This window comes from Penicillium verrucosum (assembly GCF_028828655.1).
Source record: "Penicillium verrucosum strain IBT 35672 chromosome Unknown utg000003l_segment0_segment0, whole genome shotgun sequence".
Taxonomy (NCBI): Eukaryota; Fungi; Ascomycota; class Eurotiomycetes; order Eurotiales; family Aspergillaceae; genus Penicillium; species Penicillium verrucosum.
In genome coordinates this window covers 1,364,157-1,379,733 of record NW_026643212.1, presented here as the reverse complement: position 1 = coordinate 1,379,733, position 15,577 = coordinate 1,364,157, and the positions used below count along the sequence as shown (strand labels likewise).

At 48.2% G+C, this 15,577-nt stretch overlaps 8 protein-coding genes across 8 annotated transcripts; 6 read left to right on the top strand and 2 right to left on the bottom strand.

Annotated features, from left to right (window-relative positions):
• Nucleotides 1–386: 386 nt before the first annotated feature.
• On the top strand, nt 387–2,121 carry N7516_008219 (uncharacterized protein; the record flags this gene model as incomplete). Its single annotated transcript, XM_057220938.1, has 4 exons — nt 387–1,328; nt 1,380–1,421; nt 1,482–1,581; nt 1,646–2,121. 4 exons carry the CDS (start codon nt 387–389, stop codon nt 2,119–2,121), a joined length of 1,560 nt encoding a protein of 519 aa, XP_057071210.1.
• An 860-nt stretch (nt 2,122–2,981) lies between these two features.
• On the bottom strand, nt 2,982–4,937 carry N7516_008218 (ferric reductase family protein; the record flags this gene model as incomplete). The annotated part of the gene is made up of 1 exon (XM_057220937.1): nt 2,982–4,937. The coding sequence occupies one exon, from the start codon at nt 4,935–4,937 to the stop codon at nt 2,982–2,984; it is 1,956 nt and encodes a 651-aa protein (XP_057071209.1).
• Nucleotides 4,938–5,361: 424 nt separating this feature from the next.
• N7516_008217 (copper transporter family protein) lies at nt 5,362–5,932 on the top strand (the record flags this gene model as incomplete). Its single annotated transcript, XM_057220936.1, has 2 exons — nt 5,362–5,409; nt 5,462–5,932. 2 exons carry the CDS (start codon nt 5,362–5,364, stop codon nt 5,930–5,932), a joined length of 519 nt encoding a protein of 172 aa, XP_057071208.1.
• Nucleotides 5,933–6,036: 104 nt separating this feature from the next.
• Nucleotides 6,037–6,384, bottom strand: N7516_008216 (uncharacterized protein; the record flags this gene model as incomplete). Its single annotated transcript, XM_057220935.1, has 1 exon — nt 6,037–6,384. One exon carries the CDS (start codon nt 6,382–6,384, stop codon nt 6,037–6,039), a length of 348 nt encoding a protein of 115 aa, XP_057071207.1.
• Nucleotides 6,385–7,059: 675 nt separating this feature from the next.
• N7516_008215 (uncharacterized protein) lies at nt 7,060–7,458 on the top strand (the record flags this gene model as incomplete). The annotated part of the gene is made up of 1 exon (XM_057220934.1): nt 7,060–7,458. One exon carries the CDS (start codon nt 7,060–7,062, stop codon nt 7,456–7,458), a length of 399 nt encoding a protein of 132 aa, XP_057071206.1.
• Nucleotides 7,459–8,694: 1,236 nt separating this feature from the next.
• On the top strand, nt 8,695–10,734 carry N7516_008214 (flavin monoamine oxidase family protein; the record flags this gene model as incomplete). Its single annotated transcript, XM_057220933.1, has 1 exon — nt 8,695–10,734. One exon carries the CDS (start codon nt 8,695–8,697, stop codon nt 10,732–10,734), a length of 2,040 nt encoding a protein of 679 aa, XP_057071205.1.
• A 2,126-nt stretch (nt 10,735–12,860) lies between these two features.
• N7516_008213 (Haloacid dehalogenase type II) lies at nt 12,861–13,571 on the top strand (the record flags this gene model as incomplete). Its single annotated transcript, XM_057220932.1, has 1 exon — nt 12,861–13,571. The coding sequence occupies one exon, from the start codon at nt 12,861–12,863 to the stop codon at nt 13,569–13,571; it is 711 nt and encodes a 236-aa protein (XP_057071204.1).
• Nucleotides 13,572–14,781: 1,210 nt separating this feature from the next.
• Nucleotides 14,782–15,129, top strand: N7516_008212 (uncharacterized protein; the record flags this gene model as incomplete). The annotated part of the gene is made up of 1 exon (XM_057220931.1): nt 14,782–15,129. One exon carries the CDS (start codon nt 14,782–14,784, stop codon nt 15,127–15,129), a length of 348 nt encoding a protein of 115 aa, XP_057071203.1.
• Nucleotides 15,130–15,577: the final 448 nt, after the last annotated feature.

Here is a 15,577-nt window from a genome sequence, read left to right as displayed (position 1 = left end):
TTAGAAGCTCAAAATTGAGAAGAATCAAACCCTCTCACACCGACGATCTTCCCCGCAATATAGAGGATCGTCATCCCCCGCTTCCCCTCACGTCCGTTCGCGTTAATGGAGACACCTAGGTAGTAGTATTACTGGTTTCAAGATCCCCCACAAAACGAAAGGTACCAGCACCCATATTTCAATAACGATCGACCGATTTCAAAAACCGAGGTATCAATTTTGAATTCGCCCGTGAATCCGGGGGTGGCCGAGGCAGCCATTCGACTCATGTGGATCCGTCAGCAGTGGATGAATTAAAGAGCAAATTTTCATTGCCAGTGGGTTTGCGACTAAAATATGACTTGATTTCCTCAAGTCCACGCTGCATTATATCCATCATTCACGCCATGTCTTCCACCACCGAACCAACGTCCGGACACCTCGGACACCTTACCCCTGACCAAGAAGCAAAGGTAATTGAATTCTGGATCATCATTTTGACCTCCGTTGCGACGGTCCTCTCGGCTGTGTATGAAGTCCCGATTCCGAAGGGCTCCTCCAGCAAGCTATTTGCTGCTCTGGACAAGATCAATGAGCCAACGGTAGAGGCTATTATCAGCGCATTGAAGGGGGAAGATTCCAATGGAGAGGCCTCGAATGGGACCGTACCGGCAGAATTAAATGGCGAGACCAACGGAGAAACGACCGCTGAAAATGGCACGGATAATAAAGAGCAGAAATCACTCGACAAGGTAGATGCGCTCATGAATGAAAATGCCAAAGACACTATCGTTTCAGAAATGGCCAATCGAAAGGTCACCCCGGCACACTTCTCTTCCCTTTTCTCACAGCTCCGAGAGTTGGGCGTGCAAGATGCAGAAATCAAATCCATGGAGACTATCCTCTCTAGGATGACACCACAGGAAATGTGCTTTGCGATCTTGAAAATGATCAAGCAAGAAAATCCGGATAGCTTATTGCTTCGGTTCTTGCGCGCCAGGAAATGGGATGTCGGCAAGGCGTTCTCGATGATGGCGTCGAACATCTTATGGAGAAAGGAAATGGAGGTTGATGAAGAGATTCTGCCCCAGGGAGAGGAGTACGCTCTCGAGCAATCCCGTAATCCCAAGGCTACCCCGAAGGAGAAGAAGGAAGGTGCCGACTTCACCAATCAACTCAAGACAGGCAAGAGCTTCCTTCATGGCTTCGATAGGGACGGTCGGCCGGTTATCTATGTTAGAGTGAAGATTCACAAGCCAGGTGCTCAGAGTGAGGAAGCTCTCGAGCGGTATATTGTTCATTGTATTGAGTCGGTGCGACTCATCGTGGCTCCTCCAGTTGAAACGGGGGTATGTTTGACCAGAATGTTCAGATGTTGACTTATTTTGACATATCCACAGACAATTGTTTTCGATTTAACAGGATTCGGGTTGTCCAACATGGTAGGAGACCATATTGCAGCTAGATCCAAGTGACTGGTCTTATATTGACCTTCGCAACAGGAATACCCACCAGTCAAATTCATCCTCAAATGCTTCGAAGCGAATTACCCTGAGTCTCTGGGACAACTACTCATCCATAACGCACCCTGGATATTCTCCGGTAAGTCATTCCACAATGCCATCCTCGCTTTTCACTCCATAAAATACTCACCTTCCACCAACAGGAGTCTGGAGGCTCATCCACGGCTGGATGGACCCGGTCGTCGCATCGAAAGTGCACTTTACACGGTCAATCGCCGACCTAGACAAGTTTATCTCACGCAACAAAATCCCCAAAGAGTTCTCGGGCGACGACAGCTGGAGCTATAGATACGACGAGCCTGTGAAAGATGAGAACGCGGTTATGAAAGATACCGCAACGCGCGACTCGCTAATGTACGACCGTATGATGATCGGCATCCGGATGATCAGTGCCACAGCGGCGTGGATCTCTGCCAGTTCTCAGTCTGATGGAAAGGAAGAGGCGTCGAAAGTGGAGGAGCTTAAGTCGCGACGGAATGCTGTTATTGATGAGTTCCGTGTGAACTATTGGAAGTTGGATCCGTATATTCGAGCGCGGGCGTTTATTGATCGGACTGGCATGCTTTTGCCTGGTGGCGGGCTTGGGAGGGATGTTAGTGTCAATGGTAAAGCGAAGTAGAGATGTTTCTTTTTGGTATTAGAATGTACAGGGAGGAATGGATACATTCATATTACTTTATGACCCACCAGAAGAAGGAAGGGACTGGCTTTCCTTAGGAACAAGAATACAACTTGGGAAGATGACATGTGACATGGGACTAGACATGTGACATGGGACTATGAAAGAAGGTGCGTTGGAGAGTTGTCCATTTTAGGAAGGCACCTGGGATGTGACCATATAAAAGGACCCCTCCTTTTTCCGTCTTCTCTTCTTCTTCCTCTCTTCTTCCTCCAGCCTTCTCCCTCTCGACCACCATCTCACCGTAGCCCCTATGAGTCCCATAGCAACCCGGGTGCCTATGCATGAGACATCAACATCGTTGAGGCCCATGCAGCTCCACACCCAAATCAAACGAGTCTTTCTCGTGAGTGTTCTCCAACAAGTCGCTACGCATTTGGGCATCATAGTTCACTTGTCGAGTCACACGGAATACATGGGGGGTGTTTACCCACTCCCTCTTTCATTATACATGTAACTAGTCACTTAGATATACGAGCTGGAGGATATCATGAATCGCTTGTTAATAAAAACAAATAAGTCAGGGGTTTTCATTCCTCGTAGGAGTAGGTTATATATTGTAGTAGAGGGGGGGCAAATGGCTGCACAGAAACTTATGGTGGACTCAGATGGCGTTGGAGGGATGTCAACAGAACGTATGATGTAGTTATACCGTTACACCCGCATATTTCTTTTGTTAAAATGTATGGTCCATATAATTCACCATGATAAATATATACATTGAATCCATAACTTCTGATGGTTATATACTCGTGAATGCAGCCATCGGGGCAATATATACAAGTCCCTGTCAAACCCATTCACCACTCCAACCGATCATCACAAACAAGACTAACATCAAATCTCTCTTCCCCCTTCCAGACCTTCCCACCAGAGTTACAAGAAGCAACAATATCCCGTAGGTCACTAATCATACCACCAGGTCCACTAGCAAAGACACTGGTAGGACCGCGCACCGTTTCAGCCAAGAAATCATCAACGAGCCGCGGAAGATCAGGATGTCTATTAACATCATCCCCAGCACCCCCAAGCCGCTCAACAGCCGTAGGCTTATCACATCCACAGCACGCAGAAACAGACTTAGAAGGCGAGACCTGCACGACCTTCTCTTCAATCTTTGGCACTGACAAATTGCAGTTTTCAGAATCCGAGTTCTCAATCGAGGGCGTCTTGCTTCCCGAGTCTCGGGTAGCGAAGATGCGGATCTCGAGATTCAATGTGTTCCGCGCCTTCTGCAAAGCATCCAGCTCTGCCGCGACCCACTCCGTGTTCGCCGTGTGGCGGACTGCCCAGATGAGCTCGACCTTGCGGTCTGGTGAGGGTTGCTGGCGGGCAAGGTCTAGTAGAACGGGGAGGACGTAGGTGATGCCGGTCCCGCCGGCGATGCAGATTATATTCGTGCTTGGTGTCAAGTGACTGGTGATGGATTCGCCATAAGCTCCGGTCAGGATGATGGGTGTTGTAGGGACGCCGGTGGCAGCGAGGTCTGCGACCTTTTTCGTTTCGCCGCTTTTCGCGCGGAGGATATATGAGTGTTGGACTGTGCCCTTTGACACAGTGGGGAGGTTGAGTGGTGTGAAGGGGTGGGATTGCCAGATACTACACTTCGTGAAGGATAGGTAGTAATGTTGGCCGATGGACCAGGGGTCCTGGTTATTGTGCAGATCGAGACGGATGACATCACCGTATTCTATATCCGGGAAGCGGGTGATGGTTGCATCGGCGGGCTTGAAGCCGAGACCGAGAGTACCGGAGTGGTCGGGATGGTAGTGTAGTAGGGCTGTGCGAACGAGGCGAGCTCCGCGATCGAGGAACCAGAAGATCAGCGAGGGCCACATGAAGCACTTGAGCTGTTTCCAGTGGGCCCAGCAGGCACCGATGTAGACCATGGCGAGGATGTAGTGCAGCTTGCGGAAGGTCTCGTAGCCGGTGAGTCTGATTCCCCACGGTGTGCTCAGCACGACGAGTAGGAGCAGCAGGATCATGGCGACGATTCCCCAGACGATGTATGTCTGAGTGACCCATTCGAGTCCGACGGTAGGTTGGGGCTGGTACATTCTCAGCTCGATGACACACCAGGTGATTGTGTGCAGGGAGCTTTGCACGAAGATGATGTAGCCCAGCCAGCGATGGAGGAAATTGAAGCTCTGGTATGGCAGGCCAGTGATAACGGAGAGGAAGGATTCCCGGCTGCTCAGCAGCACGGAGAGCGGGGTGAGGGCGTAGGCCAGGGTGCCGATGCGGTCTGACCACGGGCCGATGCTGTTGCGGGTATTGTATACACCGGGCATCTTTGAGACGGGTGTGACCCATGTGTTGTAGAGAATGCCGACGAAGCTGAAGATGAGGAGGTAGCCAGCCAACACCGCGAGGGTGAGTACTTGGAGGCGTGTTGTGCGGCCAAAGATAAACCGAGCCGCATCGGGCAGGAGATATCTCCGGGAAAACGAAGCAACAGAGCGGCGAACCTTGTATAGCCCAGCTAGTTGTGGTGCTGCTAGTGTTGGTGATATCGTTGGCGCGTTGAACTGGTTCAGGACGACCCAGAGAAGCAAAATTGCGCCGATGACACACCACAGAATGCCTGAGTATAGCATTCCCAGGTCATGAGATGCGTATACAAGGTCGAGATACTCGCACGATCCTGCATCACTGGTGCAAGGGAGAGCGCGGTCGTAGTATCCCCAATGAGGCTCGAATGCCGTCGCCGCGCTCATGTTCTGGATGTGGCGAACACCCAATTTGGGGGACGACATTGTGTCTTGAACTGCCCTATGCACCGGGCTGATATTGAGGACCAAGTATGAGCACCAGCACAATTCCGATGACGTGGAGCGACGATTCAGCTCGAGTTGAGGTGGAAATTCTGTGTTTGGTCGGATTATTTGGTCATGGCGAAGCGTAAAAGATGGGTTGAGATTCTGTGAGAGAAGCCCACGAGGTTTTATCAATTGCCAGTACGCGAATCCTCATTTGCAAGCTGAAGGTGGCCATTTCGCATTTGCGGCGATTTGAGCACATTTCTCCCACACCATCGCTGGGTTTCTCCACTTCGCCTTAGCGCAGGTGGGGAGAGGCCACCAGGTTATAAGACCATCGGCCTGGAGCACTGATATCAGACACGCCATTTCCTCAAATTCCTCATCCCCTTATACCCAGAAGACCAGGATACCAGTCAAGATGGAGGGCATGGACCACGGCAGCAGCTCGAGCAGCTGTAAGGTGTCGGTGAGTGCCAAGAGATTCGGAGATTCAAGTGGATTCGCTAACCAAAGACCAGATGATGTTCAATTTTAACACCCTCGATGCCTGCTTCCTATCCAGCGGATGGCAGATCAAGAACAATGGCATGTTTGCCGCGACCTGTATTGGTACAATTCTACTCGTTGTACTGGTCGAGTTCTGTCGGCGCATTGGTCGGGAATACGACAACTTCTTGACCCGCCAATTTGAGCGCCAAGCCGCGCACGGCACGTTTGCCAAGAAATTTGAATCTGCTCGGACGGCCGTGACGTTTCGAGCCACACCATTACAGCAGTTGACGAGGTCTGTGATTCATGCAATCACTTTTGCAGGGGCTTATATCACTATGTTGTTGGCCATGTACTTCAACGTCTATGTGATTATTTGCATCTGTATCGGTGCGGGGCTGGGAAAGTTCTTGTGTGATTGGATGGTTGTCACTGTGGGAATAGATGATGTGCAGGATGAGACTCGGAAATTGGAGGAGACAACGATATGCTGTGATTAATGATTCTTATATTGGCCCACGTCACGCTTTGAAATAATATATCGGTCACGAAAGACATATTTATATTAGTTAGGGTGTTGATCCTTTGAGTAGCATATTCCTAACTAGATCCGAAGAAGAGGCTTTCTAGCCAACTCTCTAAGTTCGGACTGGGAAATCACAAAAGCGATCTCGCGTATATCTTGGGAGGCAATTTCATACACCTCGTCGCCCATCCGCTCCCAAAGATAGAACTTATTGCCAGATAGGAAAATTGTTGTCCACGCTTCATTATCCTCCATCACCGGCTGTCCTGGTTGGAGACCATAGGATCGAGCAATTGTTTGGCCTTCTGAGTCGGCGCCATCCCACTCTTCATAATAGACCGGGCTTGATGGAGTCGAAGTCCAGCCAGGGGGCACGGTAAACTGGCAATTCTTAGAGGGTAGAGTAGAGGTTCTGGAGGGAGGCATTATCGCAGCAGTATGCAGAGTTTCAGGAAAGCATCGCGTCAGGAATGTCAGTTGGCGAAGGGGTAGATAGACTAAGGCTGCCAACATACCTAGGTAGTATACCGATTACGAAGGCTTATAGTGGCCAGGGTTCGAAACATCCTTTACAGATGATTTGATGCCTGAATGCCTGGCGCCTTGATCAGTACTCCATATAATCCACTATTTCATTATTTACATACAAAATGTCTAAGACAAAGTTGAGTAAAAGCCCTCAATCGTGCTCAATTGTTTCATACAAAAATTCCTTTCAATGCTCTTGTCTTGTATATGTTGAGATTTTCGCCCTTTGTTGCTGGTCTTAGACACCTCTAGCAACTAGCAACAAGAACAATGAAATTATTCCTAAGAGTTTGACTGAATGACAAAAGGACAATAAAATCACCTTAACAATGGGTATTGCGATTTCTGCTGGTTTTCATGTCTTGAATCACTGGCTTTCCAATGTGGCTATCAAAGTTGATTGGATGGGTTTAACCGGCCTTAATTCGCCTATATTAAACAGCTACGGTTGCTAGAATAATTTGCTCCTGTTCCATTGAGCCCTACACCCAGTTCTTGCTGGTACAAAATTTGCCCCTATACCACTGATAACAAGGACCTTGGGAGCAACACTTCCCCCTTCTCTCCTCAGATATGAGTTCACCTGAAGATGCCCAGGACCTTGAACAGTGTTTCAACAAGGCCCATAAAGACTTCACAGACACATTGAAGAGTCTCATACACACCCTACAACACGATGGCTTTACCATGGAGAATTGTTGGGGAGTCTGCGACCAACTCGATCTTCTTGATTCTTTACTAGGTGATATGGACGAACTTGGTCCGGAGATGGTATTGGAGGCTCTACAACAGCCCACCTTGGTCGGATTACCCAGATCCTACTTTCTAGACTATAAATTCCAGTTTGATTGTCTTGGTATCCAGACTGGATTGGATGATGTTCGAGATATTTTGGCCGACTGCTTTTACGATGACTGTGCCGAGCTTGCGTGTATCGGGTTGGAGAGTCTCCTGGCCAAGCTTCCATTCTAGTTTATTTCTAATGAATTGAATTATGCCACTGTGTTGTTCATCAAAGTAGTTGGAATGTGTAAGAAGGGGAGAAACTACCTAGATAGTTCAGGCATTAATATGTACATATTCAGGCACCAACACGTGAGCTGGTCCGACTTTCCCCCGCTACGCCCCGCAGTGGCTGGGTGGATCCGGCGCCTCACGTACCAAATATATCCCGATTCGATGATCCAGGCATATATATACTGTCATGGGAATCACCATTTCATTTAAAATCTTTGATTTTCGCTGTCTTCTCCCCTATAAGGAATTTAATATAAAATTATGTAACCCAACGCTCTGCTCGAAGAACAGCACATGTAGCGGGTCAACTGGAACGTCTGGAACAGATCGAACGGGTATTTTCGGGAGCAGGCAGAGAAAGACAGCCCACCCCTACAATATAGGTAATAGATAAGAGAGCGGATGATAACCATCAACAAGGTCTCCAATCCAAAAGTCTTAGTCCCATATGTATGTCGGCCTTTCTAGAAGGCATTCAAAGGAAGGGCGTGCCAGGATTATTATGCCAAGATCCTCTTGCCGAGCCGCTGAAGCGGCCAACCCGTATTGGCTTGATTCCTTATCCTGCGTACCTGTCCACGGATGTACCTGCCTGGATCGTTACGGTTCCAAATGATAAGAATATCAAGAATGCTGATACAAATCAAACCCGTATCTTGATTACAAACAGTCTCCTTCCTCTCGATTAACGAATATACCAACCCCGGACTAGCTCCAACACCCCGGTCTGAGATAAGGTATAGCGTCGGAAGTAACCACCTTGATAAGAGAAACCGACAGCCAGTGACAGCTGCACTCGACAATTCCCCGCGCTTTTGGCTTGCTAGATTGAAGCTGCTAACCGAAGGCTTGTGGTCCTTAGCATACTGCGATGTTACGTAACAAGCTGAGAGACATGGACCCATGGATGATACAGACGCTAGCCAAGCAACAGAGGAGCCTATAGTATCCGTTCGTAGTAGCTATCTTCACCAGCTACAATGTCAGCACCAGATAAGACAGTTGCAGTGAGTCCTCCCATCTCGAAGATAGTGGTGAGTCAAGATACCAGGCCTAGTATTCCGAAGTTCCGAATATACTGGATACAAGAGAAAGAAGCACATATAAAATGTGTCCGGCAAGCATGGAGACAGAAAGACTACCGCCAAGCGCTCACATTTTATTTCCACATCACTACTGTCCGGGCCAAGGATGAAGGTTTATCTACAACATACCCTCTTGGGGTTGGGTCTATCAGGGCTAAGTCTAGCTGGGGTCGCGGGGAGAGACATCGAGGTTATACGGTTCCACAGTCCCGGGGGTGTGACCACCGACTCCTTGCACAACATTCACGTTGAGTTCCTGGACGAGCAGTTCGAAGGTCATCTGCAGCTTGTCTACGGGGAATGCGGGATCCAAGACCCGACGCAGAGTCACCATGAAATCGGGGGCACGTTCGTGAAACGCGAAGCTCACCCGGAGCGATTCGTTTGGTCCACACCATCTGACGCACCCCATTCGCATTGTCTGCATGCTTTCTCCGGATCGAGACTTGTGGGCCGCTCTTTGCCCATCATGGTATCCTCGCCTATCAAGAAGCGAGAGAGTATTGCCGATGTGGCGGATGCTATGGGACCGTGGTTTGACGGAGTGACTTACATGAAGTCGAAGAAGAATAACAAGGCATTTGTTTCCAAAGCGAAGAATACCTCTGTTGCTATTCTCGGCGGTGGAATGTCCGGCTTGATGACGAGTCTGCTGCTCGAGTCTGTTGGTATTCATGACTGGCATATCTATGAATCATCCGGGCGAGTCGGTGGTCGTATTCGTACCAAATACCTCAACAACACCACTCCCGAACAGTATCAATATCAAGAGATGGGACCAATGCGATTCCCAGTTAGCATCACCTATGCCGACACCAATGAGACGCTTGAAATCCAAGATCATCACATGGTATTTCAACTCGCCGGCGTCCTCAACGAGATGAACAAAGACAAGCCAGATCTCCAAGTCAACTTTATCCCCTTTATACAAAATAGCCCCAATGTGCCCGCAGCCTCTGGCGGCAACCGTCTCCCCAACGGGCGAATCCCCAGTGCGGCCCAAGTCGCGGCCAACTCCTCGCTAGTCTATACGTCGCCTTCATCCAATGAAACAGTTGTGGAAGAAGCAGAAGCCGCATTCGAAAGCTACACTACAATGAACAACCGAGAAACGATCCGCAAAATCGCAACCAACATGTATCAAGCCCACAAGCAAGCCGTCGACGACGGCATGTTCCACTGGTCCGAGGCCGGGTATTTGAAACACGCGCTGGGATACGACGCCAACACAGCCGACTACGTTGCTGGCACAGAGTCAACTCCAATCTGGGGCGATCTCTATGACGATGTCTACTTCGCAGCCACCAAATGGCGCACCATCGACAAGGGTCTAGAGTCCCTTCCCCGCGCATTCTACCCACACGTTGCAGAGAAGACGACCTTGAATCGCACAGTCTCAGGACTGGTATACAACGAGACATCTGGTAAGGTCGCCGTCGCATGGCGCGACGATCCGTTCCAGATCGTGCCAGAAACAAAGGAATACGACTACGCCGTCGTCGCTACACCATTCAGCAAAGTCAGACTGTGGGATCTACCCCAGTACTCATCACTCCTGAGCCGGGCTATCTCGACTATGAACTACGACCCCTCGTGCAAGATGTCACTACTATACAAGACAAGGTTCTGGGAACACTTGGAAGAGCCCATCTTCGGCGGATGCGGGTCAGTCGATATCCCCGGCGTCGGAAATGTCTGCTACCCCTCCTTCAACATGAACGCGACTGGACCAGGTGTGATTCTTGCATCGTATGTTTCGGGAACGCCGGCTCGATCGACGGCGGCGTTGAGCGAGGATGAACACGTTGCGCTGATCCATCGCGCAATGGTCGAGGTGCATGGTGATATTGCTGCTGAGCAGTTTACGGGTGTCTACAATCGCCAGTGCTGGGAGGTTGATCAGCATCAGGCTGGGGCCTGGGCTAGTCCGCTTGTTGGACAGCAGGATTTGTATTTGCCTGCTTACTATCAGACAGAGTTTAAGACTATCTTTATTGGGGAGCATACTAGTTATACTCATGCTTGGATCTTCTCGGCGTTAGATTCAGCTGTGCGGGGGACGACGCAGTTGTTGCTTGATCTTGGCCTGGTTGATGAAGCCAAAGAGATTGTTCAGACTTGGATGGGGAGGTGGATTAAGCTGTGAGGGCTTGGACTTTTGTTGTATAGAGAGTGTTTCACTCAGAGCAGCTACTTATTAGAATTTGCTGTACATAACGTTAGATGACAGGTCAATATGTGAGAATGAAGGTATAATATTCATGACCAACATATATCGCACGATACTTGCTATCTCACCAGGGCGCTTTGTTTGATTAATCGGCTTCTAGAAACCAGAACAAGCCTCTAAGGGTCTTTGTCTGAGAAATACAGGATTGAAGCCATTTTTGGCTCATGTTCAATTAACGAGAAAGCTATTGTGTCAAAGAAACATAGACCTTCAATCCCAACAAAGCCTTGACAACATCCCAACTGATATAATATGACGAGAATATCTCATAAGCTCCCATTTCGACCTCCAGGGTGATGCTTTCTGACTAGAAGTTGTCCATGACAAAGGAATTCCTTCTTCCACCAAGCCCTAATACAGAAACTAACCAAAAGCCATTAAGTATGACACAAGAAGGTATGTTCACCCACAACGGTATCTACACCGACGAGAGATGCCACATTAGAGGACCGATAGTATGGGTAAACGTATTCGTCGCAACCCCAGAAAACCGCGATAAAACAGCCGTAGGGTTCATGGATCTCGTGGCTGAGACTATACACGCGAGAATCTCCAAGAAAACTGCCCATGTCAGTGTTTCGATTACCCCCGAGCCTATGCACCACAGAGTCATGGGTTGTCTTTCGTTACCGGCCCGTGGGGATTATTGGGCATTTACACGGTTTCGGGATTTGTATCTTGATGCTTTTCTTAGGGATGCGTTGGAACTGGCGCTTTTTTATCAGGCGGAATGTGCAGCAGGGAATATTGAAATTGATCGGGTGAGACTTTTTCGGCTTTTTCATTTGAGGTCGGATGCTTTCTAGGGATTGGATGGGGGTTTCTTTTATTGATCTGTACTGAATTCCTTTGTTGACATGTATATCCCTCAGCCAAGAGCTCATCAAAGCCGTGACGGTTGGCCACAATTCGATCAGCTTATTGGTGCCAAGCATTCGCTTTGATCTCGAGGTTTAAGAAAGCAAGACCTGAATACTTTGGCGAGTGCTTTCTTATAATTAGTACAGAAGACTCGACAAAGCGGTTATCACTCAAAGAATCTTTGTTTCCATTCACGGCTCCAGCAGCCTACGATAATAAGATAGATATAGTATGCTGTCCCAGTGTTGGGCATTTAAGCATCCTCACCTCCTATACCCAGCTATCACCACTTGGAGAGAGAATATCTAACCTTCCTGTCTCACTCCCCGTCCCACTAAAATTTCAAACGAACTCTCACTACGGCAAATACCCGAGCTCATCCTCACAATCAATGGCCCAGTAAAGACCACTATGTCTACACGAACCGCTTTCAGAACTCGCATAGACGGCGTTCCCGTAGCCGACGGTCCATCGGGAAAACATGTTGTGTGGGTGACAGTATACTTTGACCCCAGTGAGGCCAGGCTTAACGATCTAGAGTTGGTCCGCCTTATGATGTACCGCGTGGTGAACCAACAGGTATCAATCGACGAGTTACCCAGGCATCACAGATACTCTCACTGTTTATCGGTTCGCATCGGCGGAGAACTTCCCGATGAGAATGCCGTGTATGAAGTGGCGGAAGCGATGGTGGATTACTATTATAGGAAGGTCAAATCGGGAGAATTTGTCGTTAATCGGACTTACATTTTCCGTAGACAATCGCGGGATCTGGTTAGTCTCGGGCCTTCAACGTCTCGTTGACTAGAATTTCTATTAATACATTGCGCATTTAGCGGTGATCCTGTCTATCGATAATATATATCTTGTGGCTGGTATTTGAAATCAAGTTCGCAAGCGTTCTTATAGATTTTGTCTTTCTAGTAGGCTAAATGAGTAGTTCTATTATAACGTTCAAGTAAAGAGGACATTAAATAGGAATCTATGTAGTCCTGTGAGAATGGGGCTGAAGCATTTGGATTTCTAATCCAACTCTTCCCCGCCAAGAGCATCAGATTTACATGTCAGCTTACTGAAATCCCCAAGTTTCTTCATAAAACTTGATTCAACCCTCATCAGCTATTTCAAAAATCTACCTGCATAATACCTGCCAGCCATTATACCAAGTAGCAGCCACATTTATGTCTCAACCAAAAATAAAAGCAGTCTTTTTCGACTTCATGGGCACATGCCTCGACTGGCACAGCAGCGTAGTTGAAGCGCTACCCGCAGCAATTCCCAAGGATGAATCCTCAAAGTTTGCGCTGGAATGGCGTAGACAATACTTCCTAGAAAATACCAAACGTGTCAGGGAAAACCTCCACCCAGAAGACATCGACATCACCCTTGCCCGCACCCTGGATGCTCTCCTTGACCAGTCACCCGACCACAAACCGCACTTCGATACTAAGACCAAGAATCAAATAATCGGAGCATGGCACTCGCAGAAAGCTTGGCCCGAAGTCTCCGATGCAATCAATAGTCTTCGTCAAGATCTCGGTCTGGAAGTCTTCGTTCATGCGAACGGTACGACACGGCTGCAACTAGACTTGACTCGGTCTTCCGGGTTAGAGTTCAACATGTTGTTTTCTAGCCAGCTGCTGGGTGCTTATAAGCCCCGTCCGGAGGCTTATGAGAAGGGATTGGAGCTTGTGAAGCTTCGGCCTGAGGAGGTGGTTTTGGTTGCTGCGCATGCTTATGATTTGCGGGGCGCACAGAAATGTGGATTGAGGACTGTCTATGTTCATCGGTGGACTGATGATATTGATGAAGATATGGAGCTGGTAAAAGCTGAGTTTGATGTGTTTTTAGAGGACATGGATGACCTTGCTGCTGCCATTCGGGGATTGTGAGTCGGGAACGGGTGGGTTCGAATATCTCATGAATATTGTGTGACTGTTGAATTCAACTGTCCGAGTTTAGTACACTACATGAAAAATTAAGTCAAAACATTTGCATGAGTACTACCATACCCACCCTCCCAGGATCCATCTCATCTGAACTGTCGACCCAATACAATAGGTATTTCCATTAGACCGCCGAAGCATCATGCAAAACTTGTCTGACAGTACTTGCATTATGCTATAACCCGGTTGACGGGGAAATATTCCAGGCCTATCTCTCAAACACCAGAAGTTTCTTGACCAGCTTGCTTGAACCAGCGGTGCTCAAGTGCCTCCCTTGCAGTGATCCTCTTCGTTGGATCTCACCATCGTGATGGCCCAAACAACGCAGACTGGTACTGCTCTAGAGAAAGGCCTAGGAGAGACATACATTAGAGACTTTGTGCGATCTAGTTCAAGAATTTAGTGTCGGATGAGTCGATAAGAAAATACGTGGAAATGAATAACTACGTCTTACGCAACTCTTCAGTGGTCTACCAGCAGTGGGAAATCTGGCTCAATTAGTTGAAACTGGCGGTGAAGCTGGTCTGGTGGGTTGTCATTGTGGCTCACCCCACTAAGATGCAAAGGGTACAGAAGCCCATCCATGAATGTCGCAAAGAGCATAGATCGATCTGTGGCTGCATGGAAGCAGCCTTGGCATCGTGATGATCGAGATATTCACTTGTTAATTAAGTTTAATTAAGTTTAATTAAGTTTGCTCCATGTAAGTTATGGACCTACCTGGGTAGGTACCTAGGTATTTCGTTACCAGATCACTGAACGGTACCCCACAGTTCGCTAGTATATAATCAACTACAACATATATTCTTGAGGACCTCGGGAAGGAATGTAGCTAGGTAGGTTGTAGGATCTACTTACATTCCAATTTACGCTATCCCTATTGCAGCTTCATTTATTACCTAGGTACCTGATACCTACCTAGGTAGGCATCAGTCGGCAGTGAGAAAGGTTACTTTAGGAAGGCGCGATCTTGGTAGCACAAGACCATCATCTGATACATAAAGCTGCATGATAACTTGATTTTCCGAAGAAGGCTCCTTAAGTGACTCAGGATCGATCAATGGCTAATATTCTCACACATTAGTTATCGTATGACGACATTTTGAAAACAGCATTGGCGAAATATAATTCGAAGTTTTTACCCGTGAGCAAAAAGATGGCGGAAGGAGCACACGGGGATCTTATATACGCCCTCCCTGCCATCACCCATTTAGTGGATGACAATAGCCCGAAGGACCTGAAAGCATGGAAGGAGTTGATGAAAAGCGGGCTTGACTGCAGAAGACACCCCAAACCACCGAACATGGACTGGCGCTTGCAGGAGGCCTTTGACCAGAAGATTAAAACTCTGGAAGAAGCCAAGATGTTGAAGAATATGGTCAGTGACCCGGAGTTCCTTGGAGACTACGCTTCGTTGTGTACCAGGATCGAGTTGTTCAAAGCCATAAGTGATTCGGCTTCAATCAGGCTCATTTTCGAGGATGCGACTCATATGGACTTCTGACTGGGATCTGCGGATCGTGATTCCTGTCACCCAAAGCATTTTTATATCACTTGGTAGTTCTGTGACACATTTTCGGAAGCTTTGAAAGCGGGGTACGCGTTTATACACAGTGTTATATGGGTAGTAATACGACTAATGTCTCTTATTTTTCCTCAATACTGTGACTGGAGTATGAAGGGGAAACTTCAAGGAAGAAAAGAAATACTCTAGAGATTAGTTTCATCATGAATGGGTGTGTGATAACCTTTCTGTTCGGTTTGCGAGGGTCCTTTTTTTTGCTATGGATGGAAAAAGAGTGGGGCCGGTTAGGTTAGGTTCCACGGCACGGCCCGGCGCGACGCGGGTTGGGTTAACGACCGCTGATTGGCTTCTTGGTCCCTTAGATATTCCAGCCAACGCTCATTGGTCGGTACCTATCTAGGTATCGTATTCATATCCGCAACAAAGT